The sequence below is a fragment of the Pleurodeles waltl genome, chromosome 6 (genome assembly GCF_031143425.1).
Source record: "Pleurodeles waltl isolate 20211129_DDA chromosome 6, aPleWal1.hap1.20221129, whole genome shotgun sequence".
Classification (NCBI taxonomy): Eukaryota; Metazoa; Chordata; class Amphibia; order Caudata; family Salamandridae; genus Pleurodeles; species Pleurodeles waltl.
In genome coordinates, this window is record NC_090445.1 from 721,124,287 (window position 1) to 721,138,223 (window position 13,937).

Consider the following 13,937-nt stretch of genomic DNA (forward strand, 5'->3'; position numbering starts at 1 on the left):
TGAGGCCGGATGTAGCACCTCTGTTAAAAGGTTTTGTTTAGCCTCCACCACCGGCAAAGGCAGGTCCAAAAAACTAGCTGCCTTCCGTACCACTGCATGAAAGGAAGCAGCCTCCTCAGTATATTCCCCCGGGGACGAAAGATCCCACTCAGGGGAAGTGTCCAGCCCACTGGCCGACTCCAGTCCACGCAGCCCATCACCCGAGTCCTCTATCTCTCCTTCCTCCAGGGCTCGTTGGTACTCCTGCTCTTCTAATACACGGAGAGCACGTCTCCTGGAATGAAGTCGCTGTTCAATACGCGGAGTCGACAATGCCTCCGCCGAAGTCGAAGATCGGCGCCGATCTTCAGAAGCCACCGACGCCGCGTCCGGCGCCACAGGTAACTTCGGCGCCGACAAAAGAGCAACTGAAGCAGATGGACCCACCGGAGTCACAGGCCGAAATCCCGACTTCGACGTCGACGGGATGGAAATCCCCGGGGCCAATCCTTCTGAAGCCACCGGAGCGGCCACCGGCGCCGACACTGGCGCCGAGCCCACGTTCCCAAAAGGGAGAAAGGGCATAAAGGGTGCCGGCCGAAGAGGCGCAGGATCACCCAAAGAAAAGGCCAAAGGCCTAGCCGGAGCACCCCCTGGAGCCATCTGTTGGAAGATGGCATACATCGCATTCAAGAATGCGGAACTATCGGCTCCAGGGGTGGGAACAGCCGGATACTGAGGTGCCTGTCTCGGAGGCGACCCCGACGCCGGCCTCGACGTCTGCGCCGGAGAAAACACCTGAGGCTCCAATACCTCAATCACCGACGCCTGTCCAGGTGAAGTTGGAGACGCCGGAGAGGGCAACGGCGTCGAAGGATGCGGCGTAACCGTGGGACTGATCTCCCATGTCCTTCGGCGCCGATCCGAAGACCTGGAACGAGTCTCCTTCGAATGACGCCGAGATTCTCTACGGCGCCGGGAGTCTCGATGACGCCGATGTCTTGGAGAAGAAGACTTCTTGTGATGCTTCTCCTTCGATTTAGCCATAAACAGCTTCGCCTCACGTTCCTTGAGGGCCTTTGGATTCATGTGCTGGCATGAATCACAAGTCGAGACGTCGTGGTCGGAGCTCAAACACCAAAGGCAATCGGAATGAGGATCCGTCACCGACATATTGCCTCCACACTCACGACAAGGCTTAAATCCAGACTTTCTCTGCGACATTATTACCACAGCGAAAGACTACGCAGCAAAAATACACTGTAACCAAAAAAGTAACAGTTGCTCCCTCGAAGATAACCGTTTCGAATGCACGGAAAAAAGGGAACTGACGTCCGAACGTCGTCGAGGACCTCTTATTGCCTGTATGACGTCAGACGGCGTCGCGTGGGCTAGAGTGACGTCCTCGTCGACGTGCAGAGACTAGTAAGAAGATTTCCGTCGAATGCTGGCGCCATGGGAGTATTCATTAGGTGAGGAATCCACAGGTAGTTGTATCCATCAGAAAACAGGGAATTCTAGGGCCTTGCATGGATCCCACAAAGGTTTATTACCCAGAAGCCCTTGCAAACCTCAAAGGGTAAAAAAAACAGACTTATTAATTTTTCTGATTATGAAAGTAATGAAACCTGCAGGGAGCAAAATGTCCTTCCATTCAGCGTTCCTACATATCTCTCAATAAAAATGTCACCTCACCTGTGCTCACCCACACAAGGGAGGTATCATTTTTATCTGGGGAAATGGCTGAACATTGGACAATAGATTTGTGGCTTCCACAGATTCCAGAAGATTTCCTCACAGAAATGCAAGTAGGAAAACCTGCTGAGAGGTATACAAATCACACCACCCTGGACTCCCCCTGGGTGTCTACCTTTCACAAATTTGTAGGTTTGCTAGTTTTCCCTAGGTGCAGGCTGATCTAGGGTCCAAAACCCACAGCTACCCACACTGCAAAAAAGGGTCCGTTTCCAATAGAAAAATGTGTTGTGTCCATGTTACGTTTTGGACCCTTACCTATTGCAGGCGCTAAGCCTACTCACCCAAGTGAGATACGATTTTTTATAAGGAGACTTCAGGGAACACAGGGTGGTAGGAAATTTGTAGAACCCTCAACATTCCTCACAGAAATGTGAGGAATTTTTGTGTGTTTAGCAGGGTATCTAGGTAAAACAAACTAGTGACAGCCACACGAGTCACCCCACCCGACAATCCCCACTTGTCCGTTTTTCAAAATTGAGTAGGTTTGCTAGTTTTGCCTAGGTGTTGGATGAGCCAGTTCCCAAAGCTATCCACTTTGCAAAAAGGGGTCCGTTTTCAGTGGAAAAAAGTGATGTATCCATGTTGCGTTTGGGTCGTTTCTTGTCACAGACACTAGGCCTACACACACAAGTGAAGTACCATTTTTATCGGGAGACATGTGGGAACACAGAATAGTAGAACATTTGTTATTACCAGCTGGATTTTTCTACATTTGTGCTTTACAAATGTAAGTCAGTGTGTAAGGAAGAAGACATTTTGGAAAATGCCATCTTAATCACTTGCTAGTCAGGATATACAAATAACCAATGCTCTTAAACTCAGTATCTGGTGTAAATTTCAGAAAAAAAATACATTTTAGATGTGTGGCTACCGCCCGAGAAGATAGCAGTCTAACCGGCAAGCTCCGCTACACCACACTAACAAACAGCTTCCCCGTGCTGCATACTGGGTGCCTTTCTATGAACTAACCACAGATCCTTGACTCAGAACATACCAAGCCTCATTCCATCCTACGGAGTCTCTGTTTCCTCCAGATAATCGAGAAGAACTTTGAACAACATGAGGAGCCTCAGTAATTGCCAGTAAATGGCTGACGCATGTCCACTACAACTGCCCAGACCACAGACCTTCCAAAGCAATCCTCTGCTGAAATATAGCGAGAACAACATTTATACCTTACCTGCCTGGTCTGGCAAAAAAGGTGGGCTTCCTCACACCCTCTCTCTCCCGGAAACTCAAAACCACCAGATAAATGTAGAACACACAGTTGTCTGAAGTGCCTGGCTAATCAATGGCTGCCGATAAGGCCAATTAACAAGTTTCATAATCCTTGTTCAACAGTCCTAATGACTTTGCCAATTTGTGATAAGATGTTTTACAGCTGTTAACATGCCTTGCTTTAATACTGGGTGAGTCAATCCTGTACTTTGTCCTTGCGTCTCTAAACCTAATATGCACTCATCACTCTCACCCTGAGGGAGCCCTATTCAGCACCCATCTAAACGTGCCTGCCAATTTGCTCTCCTTAGATCTTTAACACTTCTCTGGATCAAGTCACTCCACTCTGTGCACGACGTCCCATGCACTGCTATCCTCAACTTTAAATGCTGTTGCATTAACTCAACACCCTCTCGATACTACAGGTACTAACAGACAGGAGTGTAGCAATGCAGTAATATTAACATGGTTGAATTGCTTGGTTTCACCTTTCTATACAAAAATATGTTGCTTCAATAAATGTTTGAAAAACCATTTTCCTATCTTTCTTGTGTTTACCTTGGGCATGCAGAGTAACAACAAAAGGTTTGATCTGTTTCAACAATTTCCTTGGGAATAAGACTGGTCATGCTTGAGGGTGCTGACAGCATATGGTACCCTGGTAAGGTTAGGAGTTCAGATGGAGCACTGTGAGGTAGCTAGGAATTGTGCCAACATTTTCTGATGGTATATGTGGACTAAGTGCATGCAATCTGAAATTCATGTTGGCCTAATGCGCAGGCCTACTTAATTCATGGGAACCGTATAACACAGTGAAGGACATCCCGTTTGAAGTCTCTTGTCTACTTGGCAAATAAACAGATTCAGCCCTGGAACAGTTTAAGGAGAGTAGACCTGTTAGAAATGGGGTCCCTAGTGAGCAGTGGTTTGCACCCTGTCCAAGTAGGGACCTTCACTTAAGTCAGGGTAAGGGAGTCACACAGCTAAGATAACTCCTGCTCACCCCCCTTGGTAGCTTTGCACGAGCAGTCAAGCTTATCTCAAAGGTAATGTGTAAAGTATTTGTACGTACACACAGACATACACACACACTGAAAACACCACAAAAGTACTCCACACCAGTTAAGAAGAACAGCTAATATTGCTCTGAGTACAACAAGACCAAAATAACAAAAATCCAACATACACAGGCAAGGATATGAACTTGCAAAGATTAAATCTCAGTAAATTGCTTACAATCACAATGACTCCAACTGGGGCTATCATGACATCTTGATGGAGTCGTTTCCAGCAGTCCGATGTCACTCATGAGGGAATGCGGTGGTCACAGAGTCACATGGACCCCCACCAAGTACAGTACCTTGGAAAACAAGGAAACAAAGACCTCACACAGAGTCAGGGAGGTGAGGCGTCTCTGGAGCCACTGTGGCATTGGTTCCTTACTGCTACCGGGGAGGTGAAGTGTTGGTTCATTACTGCTAGGCAGGGGCAGTGAGGCTTTGGTTCCTTCTGTTCCAGCTGGGCTGATGAATCCAGCAGGATGCGAGGCGTCAACTTCACAGTGTTGTGATCACACCAGACGGCCACAGGTGCTGCGGCTGAGTCGAGTATCACGTACGGCGGTGACACAGTACTCGGGGCTCATGCTGTGGCAGGACTTAGGAGCTGCTGTGGTGGCATCGGGCCTCAGGTGTCGGTCTTTGTACTCAGGAGGGGCCACGGCTCCGGTGCAGGCAGCGGTGCGAAGTCGGACAGTGGTGCCAGTTCCGACATCTCTGAGGAATCTATGTGCTTGTTTCTTCTTGATTACACCAGAACTGACTCCCAAGGGCCCAGAAAGCAAAGTCCAGACCTCTCACTCCCAGGACAAAAGCTGCAAGCAGCAGGCCAGCACAGCAAAGCAACAGGAAGAGTGGCTGTCCCTTCTACAGCATCCAGCTCTTCTTCCTGGCAGAATGCCCTCAGCCCAGAAGGATTCTAACTCTGTGGTGCCAGAGGTCCAGTACTCATAACCATTTCTGTCTTTCAAGTAGGCAAACTTCAAAGAAATGTTTTTGTAGTGCACAAGACCCTGCCCACCCTGCCCTGGCCATAAACACTCTCCAGGGGGTTGGAGACTGTTTTGTGGGAGGATAGGCACACCCCTATTCAGGTGCAAGTGTCAGCTCCTCCCATCACTCTAGCTCAGGAAGACCCATCAACCGGTAATGGGCTATCAGAATATGCAGGGCACACCTTAGCTCCCTTTGTGTGACTGTCTAGAGTAAATACACAAACAGCCGAGCTGTTATCCTGACCCAGACGTGTTTTCCATAGACAGGCAGGGGCACAGAATGGTTAAGCAAGAAAATGCCCACTTTCTACGAGTGCGATCTTCAAACTTACAAATCAAAAACCATCGTCACCAGAAATTGTTTTTTTAAATTGTGAGATCAGAGACCCCGAACTCCAGCTCTATATCTGCTCCCGATGGGAAATGACAATTAAAAGATTTTTCAAGGCAATCCCCCTGTTACCTTATAGGAGAGATAGTCCTTGCAAACGTGAAAAACGAATTTAGCAGTATTTCACTATCAGGACATGTAAAACACACCAGTACATGTCCTATCTTTTAAATACACTGCACCCAGCCAATGGGGCTGCCTTGAGTCTACTTTAGAGGTGACTTATATGCAGTAAAAGGGGAGGTTTGGGCCTGGCAAGTGGGTGAACTTGCCAAGTCGAAATGGCAGTTTAGAACTGCACACACAGACACTGCAGTGCCAGGTCTTAGGCATGTTTACAGGGCTACTCATTTGAGTGGTACAATCAGTGCTGCAGGCCCAGGGTACACCGTGCACATTGCTAGTAAATCAAATATGCAAATCATGGATAAACCAATTACCAATACATCGTAGACAGAGAGCATATACACTTTAGCACTGGTTAGCAGAAGTCCTAAAATTAAGAAAAAAAAAGGTCAGAAAGAAATAGGAGGAAGAAGGCAAAAAGTTCAGGGATAATCCAGCAAAAAGGGCCAGGTCCACGTCGGCCCATGGGTTTTTCCAAGGGTCTTTCTGCTCCCATCAGATAATTCCACCAACAATGTTGCCCTCTCAATGGCTAGTTTTCAGTGTTGCCAATGCGAAACACCTTGAGAAAGCTTTTCAACTCTTCTGTGGCTGAACCTACAGTTCTCAAAGACATTGCCCAGGACAACAGGGACAGAATGCAGCTTAATCACCCTGTCCCTCATGCACCAGCAAAACTGCTTTAGTGTGTCTTTACCAACATACTGTGACACAATTGAAGGCAAGATATTTCCCCCAAAGGTGGCAGGGCATTACTTCAGACAAGTAGGTCCTCCAAACTGTACATCGGACTATACCCACCAATTTCTCTTCATCCTGTGGCACCTTCCATCTATCTATTTTGCAGCAGGGAGTAAAGACCCTTCAGGCTAAAGGGGCCACAAAAAGGGTTCCAGCATCAGAAGTAATAACTGGGCGTTACTCCTGTTACGTACTTGAAGGACGGCAACCTTCACCCTATTTTAGACCCTTGGCCTTTAAAGATCTTACAGGACGACAAATTAAAAATGATCATGCTTGCCCAGGTCCTTGTCTGTCATACTCCCCGGACTCAAGATGGTGGGATTGGACCTGCATAGCGCTTATTTCCATATTAACGTCCTGCAGATCCACAGGTGCTACCTACATTTCACAGCACACTAGGAGCATTTTCAATTTGCAGTGCTCCATTTTGGCCACACAAGTGCACCTCAAGTGTTCATAAAAGTAATAGCAGTGGAAGGAGCACACAGTCGGAGGTTGGTTGTAGCTGTAGTTCCCCACTTTGGCTGCTGAAGAAGGCTCTCCCTAGGTAGTCAACCATCTACTGGTGACGGCGAACCTCCCAACTTCATTGGGACTAACTATCAACATGCTGAATTCACTTAACTCCTTCACAGACGCTCCATTCATCAGAGCTATTCTGGATACGATACAGGTTTGTGCCTTTCACCTGGAGAGTCCTGGGCATTCGGGCTAAAATCCTCATGTTTCAGCCTTTATCCTGGATCTCAGTGCAGATGACTCTAAGGTTGGTGAAACTCTTGACCTCCTGCAACCTGCTGGCCAACCATACCAGGTGACGTGCTGGCTTTGTAGTGGGACTACAAACTCCAGTGGGCACAGCATTGGGGAATCTGTCGGATTGTATTGAGATTTCAAAGGAGACCACAAAAGACCAGCAACGGTGGCTGTTGGTCTGTGACTACTGTGATTGTTTTGGGTAGGTTATGTGGTAGAGGAAGAGATCAGAGGTCTCTGGTCTCTAATGAGGACTTGGCACCACATCAATTTGTTGGAACTGAGGATGATTTTCTTGGTGTTGAAGGCCTTCATGCCCACCAAGAGAGGCAGGCTTGTGCAAGTGGTCAAGATATCACCACCACAAGTGGTACTGCAACAAGAAGGGTGAGGTTGGGTGTTGGATGCTGTCTCAGAACGTTCTGCAACTCTGGAAGTGGTTGGACTGCCAAGGAATGTCTCTGGTGTGATATCACCTGGTGGCAACTCTAAATGCTAGGGTGGACAGGTTTTCTCACTAAAGCTTAATGGGCCACGAATGGCAGCTGCACATTGGCGTGGCACAGGGTATCTTCTATCAATGCAGAGAATCCTGGTGTAATATTTTCACCACCGCAAAGAATATGCAATGTCAGCACTTTTGTGCACTGGATTTTCAAAAGCAGCAGTGCTCAGGGCTCCAGTATGCCTAACTGCTGATGCCACTCCTGCCATGAGTTCTGAAGAAGGGCAGGAACGACTGGGTTGAAATCAATCTAGTGGCATCGGAGTGGGCCAGGTGACTGTGGTACACAGAATTCTTCGGTATGAGTATCCTTCCTCCAATCAAGATGCTCTTTCTGGAGGGTCTTCTGTCTTAGCAACAGGGCAGGGTCCTGCACCAAGCCTACACAATTTGCATGTCCATGCCTGGCGTCTGAGCAGACACAATTGATCCCTTTCAACCTTCCTCCAGATGTCATTGATGTCATTTTGGTGGCGAGGCATCCCTCTACAATATCAGTATATGATTGTTGTTGAGACAAATTTGTGGCTAGGTGTGGTACTCAACAAACTGACCATCTACACACCAAGTGGTCTGAAGTTTTGCTTTTTGTTTTGTCCCTGGCCCAGTGAGGACTTGCTTTAGGTACTGCCGCTGCACATTTGTACATTAAGACTTCAGACATAAAGAACAATCTTTCCATCGCCGTAACATCATGTAGGAATGTGAGCGAGCTGTAGGATCTTTCTATGAACCCAATATACACAATATTCTTTCCAGGTAAGATGGTGTGGAGAACCTGAGCTTCCTTTCTACCAAAAGATGTCACTCCATTTCATGTTGGAAAGGTTATAACCCTCTGGCATTCTTTGCCCCATTTCATCTCACTAGGGAGGAAGAGAGACCTAATCATTTGGACCCCAAGAGGGCACCAAGCGTTTATATAGGTTGTACTAAAGAACACTGAGTGGACAACAACTCTGTGGGTTTTTTGGGGGCAAAAAAGCAAGGTAGTGCAAAAGCAGACCTTCTCACAATGGATTCTACTCTGCATAAAGATCTGTTACGCACTAGTGAAGAAGCACCCTCCAGAAGGCTCATGTACTCATTCACCAGAGCTAAGGCCCCACTAGCACATGGAGCACCTGTCCTGGGCATTTGTTAGGCTGCTATGTGGGCATCAGTGCATACGTTTATGAAGCACTGCTGCCTCAACAGTCAGGTCCATCTAGAGGAACATTTTCTCCACTCAACCAGTCATAGTTGGACTCTTGCTCTAGGCAAGACTACTGGTTTAGAGATCACAGCACTTTTGTAGGTGACTAGGCCAAATCTACAACAACTCGCAACTGTCGGCCCATCCCTTGCAGCTTACAAGCAGTACCTCACCAAAACCCAAAGAGTAAAAGGTGATTTGTGGCAGCCCTTACCCATGGACTCAAGAGTGCGACATCTCAGGGGAGTCGTGGTTAAACGGAGATTACCCTTTTCTCACATACGCAACATGTCTCAGTCACACACAGGCAATGAAGGAGATGCAGTAAAGTTTTCAATAGGTTTTATTAATAAGACTGCAATCTAATGTAAAATGCATCAGCTGCAATGATTAGGATAATGAACAATGCAAGAAACAGAATTGTAAGAACGAGAGTCATGAATACAAAGACCCCCACCATCCTGCAATTACATGAGATGTAAAATATATGTGAAATAGGCTCTAATACCCTAGCATGATGAACCTAATCTCTAACCTAAAGAGAGCTAGGTATATTAAACCTAATCTGCCAGGACCATGTCAATGAGAAGAGCCCCCCAACCCTCGTTGCCTTGGAACGATGTCTCTAGATCAGACTTCGTGAGGACACGAAGAAGGCTGGGTCTGCATCAAGGAGACGTGTAGCATAACTGGCGTCTATGGCATCTGGTACGAATTCCTCTAATAATCTTATCTGTGTGAGATATATTTATACAGATCTTGTAGGACCCTGACGCAGGTATGTTCCCAAACAATAGATACGATGGCATGCTTGGGACGGCAATTATAAAAACAACTCCCTGAAAAGGTACATTATGTTACTGTCCCAATAAAGTGGGAAAGTACATGATGTGAATACCTATGTATCTCATTTACCTTTGACGCTGATAGTGACACCTTTACAGAGTGGCAGCGATAGAGTGAAAATAAAACATCTTCACAACTATAAACAGCAGCCATTTTCAAAAAAATAATTAAATAAATGTGCTAAAACAAAGCAAGATAACTAGATTAAAAGTGACTAGGTGACAGGGGCAGACACAGAGGCCTGCAAGCCAGAAGGCTAAGCTAAACTCTTGATTTCCATTAAAACTAAATAGGATCCACTACAAGTCCTGCAGCACTTTTTGGTTTTAGGCAGTTCACAGAACCACCACAGGGGATGTACTGCTATGGTATCTATTCACAAGGTGAAGAATTTTCAGTTAGAAATATTGCACAGAAGAATAAGTTATTCACCACTGATAACTATCTTTCTGGTGGGTACTCTATCAAACCACAGATTCCTAACAGACGCTTTCACTTCCCTGTTCTGTGAACGAGGCTCTTTTTTATCTAAAAAGGTCCCAATTTGGAGATCTGCAAACCGGTTTTGCCACTCTTCTGATAGGCTCTGCTTTTCAGGGAGCAGACAACCTACGAAAGCAATTGATAGTAGCATGCATAAATGGCACTCATATGAGGCTTTGCTTGTCACAACAAAATGAACAGCATGTCTACGAACAATTTCAGACGAAAAAACTATGAATTCTGCCATATCAGAAAGACTCAAAACACACTATGGTCAAATATAATTTGGCTGCAGGGCTACAACGCTATGTTTTTAGTGGATATAAATGTAATTATTACTCTGAATAGAGATTGTAGAGCTGATCGGCCAATCAGAATACTTCTTTGCAGACAACAGTTACAGACATTGGCCTGCTCAGGAAGCATTCTTAGACTGCCTATTCCTTCTTTCTGTAGTGTGTTTCTCTTCATCAGGTTCCTGTTCCCTGTGTATGGGGGTTAGGCTATCTCCCTGTCCTCGCTTTCTTTTTTTATGGTCCTCTGGAAGGTATGCTATTTTTACACAGTGAAATGGCTGCATGTAGTCAGATCACAACGTCTCTCGTAGAGATGCACTATATAGGTAACTTTCACTTTTTTGCAATGCAGTTTATGATGTTTCCTGTGAGGAAGGTGGGAGGAGTAAAATATGCGATATGGTGAGGTGTGCGCATGAACACTTGCTGTTGCCATTTTTTTTTTTTTTTTTTACCACTGTGGCTCTGGGCTATTGCTAGAGTCTTTGTGCTGCTAGCAGGTTCTCAGGATATCAAGGTGGCATTCCAACGGCACAGCAGTTGGAGTGAGCCTTCTGTTATTTCGTAAATGACTCAGAAAATGTCAGAATGTGCAAAGTGCAGCACCACAAACACCTATTTTCCTTTCAAAAAGGTTGTTAGGATGGTAATACCTAGCTGCTGTGCAATACCAGTTGTTAATTACTATTTCTCCGATTATTGCACGACCCATTAATTAACGATCATTAGAACATTGGAAGTTGGCAGCTCCATTGAAAACAATGGAGTGCTGCGGGCTTTTACTGGCCGGTAAAAGCCCGCAGCGCCAACATTCCAATGGGCTTTGTTCACAGCAGCAGCTGTGAACAAAGCCTCACGGAGCCCGAGGGGATTCTAATCCCCTCGGGCTCCGTGAGCAATTTGTTTTTTTTAAGAGAACATTCTGCCCTGAGTGGCAGAATGTTCTAATAGCCTTAGAACCCGCCGTAGCGGGCTCTACCGGCTATTAAAGGCCCTTTCCCTTGTTAAATGCCCTCGCCTTCGGCTCGGGCATTTAACGCGGGAGCGGGCCTTTAATAGCCGGTAGAGCCCGCTACGGCGGGTTCTAAGGCTATATTAGAACATTGGAATGTAGCGATCTCCACTGAAGAAAATGCAATGGTTCAGGGCTATTACTGCCCACAGTAGCAGGCGTGGACAACAGCTCTCAGTTTCCTTTTGAAGTATGATCATCTCGCACACCGTATGTATTCAAAAACGTCCGTTAATGTTCTTAATGCGTATTGGCAACTAATCAGTATTCAAATTAATACGATGGTTAAGAGCTAAAACTCAGAAAATGTAATGCAAAAATTAAACCACAAAATATCAATAGCATTGTGGGGAATGTAAACATTTTAGTGGATTAGCACAGACATGACACTGCTGCAGGGACGAATACTGCTGAGCAATGTCAGGTTCCAGATCATTAACTAAATAGGCCAAGGAAAACCAATGTGTCCTTGATTAGGGGGCTGTAGGGCGCCGTAACTCTCATCAAAGCTGCAAGATATCTTATATTTTCACGAGCATAAATTTCCTAGTCCTCGTGGCTTCATGACCAATCCTAATGAATAAATAAGGCTATGTGAAAAATAACTTAAAGGACCCTGAATGTGCACCCAGATCAATCCAGCAAGGAGAAAAGGAGTGTTAATATACCGAGCTCTGCACTAATAATCACAGATTTTCCACGCCCAATACAAACCAACCCCATCATTATCTTTCGTTTGTCACATACACAGCAGCATCCATTACATAGCAAGCCTTTACCTCCAGCTCCAGATCCTGAGGCTCTGCATCAGAGAGGGGAATTACCACAATCTTGGTAATTTTGTGTATTTCGTGCTCTCCGGGAAGCCTGCCAATTACAGTTTTTTGTCGAATTAAAAGCAGCCACCAAGGGAGATCTGCGAGAGAGAGAGACAGGATGCACAATCAGCACGGTGTTTTGTATCCTAATCTCGTAACAGATAGTAATAAAAGCAAACTGATCCCAAACAGGTCGAACGCTCATAGCAGGATAAACACGAGCGTGTATGTTTCAAATACAGCTCAAGGTCAAAGCGTATATGCTCTGAGGCAAATTTTCCACGTTATGTGCCCATCCCTAAAATGTGAAAGTGAAGCATTTGTACAGCCGCCAGAAAAAAAGCACTGCTTTCCCAAGCCAGAGACTGCGCTCTCTGTGTGTTCACTAACACCACTGCTCTATGCAAGCAAATTCTAAACACCCGTACTGTCTCAGGGCTAGGCAAATTCTGAAGATTGTGACATGACTATTAATAAATAACTACGACGAATAGGAAAAGCCAGGCTAATCTACTCTGACCTTTTGTGCCCGCTGAAACACTGCAACAGCTCAATCTTAAGCTATATAAATTAGTATAATGTATGTGGTCCACCATCTCAGACATCAACGTGTATTCTGTCTGCTGGAGATTGTAATACCCATCACTCAAGAGACAAAGGACATGCAACCACCGTATAGCAGCATTAGGTTTCAAGAGAACAACTTTCTTTCGAAAGCAACATCAGAAGACTTGTACATCTTAATAAGGAAATCATTAATTTAAAGCCTAGTGTATGACACCAAATATGTAATGACCGGAGTATGATTTGTAACCCAAGCTCCCGGCCCCGCATTACTGATTATTATTACTTAAATTTGATTTCTGTAGCCCATGCAGTGACCTCATCACAACCTTCTACTGACAACCTTAAGGATCCTAATCAACATGTCTGTGAAACAATGTACTACATTATTTGTATTTGTCTTCATTTAATTCGTTAAATGGCATCAGAGCTCACAAACTGTAGTGGACTAACAGCAAACAACAAACTTTGCAATGAGGTATGATAGTGTACAATTCGTGAAGGAGCAAAGGATGGCTCGGTTGCGTAACACACCAATCTAAAGTCTAGATAGCTACTTATTTGTAGCAATGATAGTTCAGCATTGATATCTTCGATAGAATGACGTATGTCATCAGTATGATCTTGAGATCCTAGACCAATATGTAATAAGAAAGCCTTTCAATAGATTCTGCACTAACCTAAACCTTCAACTGTTTCTTCATGACATGGGAGAGACCTGAAAGCAGGAAACCCAAGGATGGTTGTGTGTAAGTCTTAGGAAGATGCAAATGGGTTTACTGTTCATTGCTGTGGAACCATTGAAATATACTTTTCTTCTCCAGCGCTGGATTTGCCAGATTTACGAGTTTGGTTCAAAAGAATAGCCAGTTGCGTGAACTACAAGACAGGTACCACCAAAGCAGGCCCTGGGCTGAAGAGTTGTCTAAAGTACAGATTTACATACCTGATTAGCAGCCCTAGCATCATTATTACAATTAATAAATAACACTCTCAGACATATGTCCAAACCACGACAAATATACAAATTTGAATCTATACTATGAAGCTGATAAATGCTGCTAATGGATACTCCTCGTTTGTGAAGTGCGATAATTCATACAGAGTACAATTGCTCTAGATGCAGAACCATGGGCAGAAAACGGTAATTTTCGACCTGAACCAAAGTCATTTCAGTGTAAGAGATGAGAGCT

The 13,937-nt window shown here is 45.3% G+C and overlaps 1 protein-coding gene across 2 annotated transcripts in view; it reads right to left on the minus strand.

Moving 5' to 3' along the window:
- Positions 1-13,937, minus strand: part of INPP5F (inositol polyphosphate-5-phosphatase F) — an 855,919-nt gene that overhangs the window by 507,884 nt on the left and 334,098 nt on the right. For both annotated transcript variants that reach the window (XM_069239234.1, XM_069239233.1), the window contains exon 4: positions 12,142-12,278. In XM_069239234.1, the coding sequence (XP_069095335.1) occupies positions 12,142-12,278 (137 nt within the window). The remainder of the gene's footprint in view (positions 1-12,141; positions 12,279-13,937) is intronic.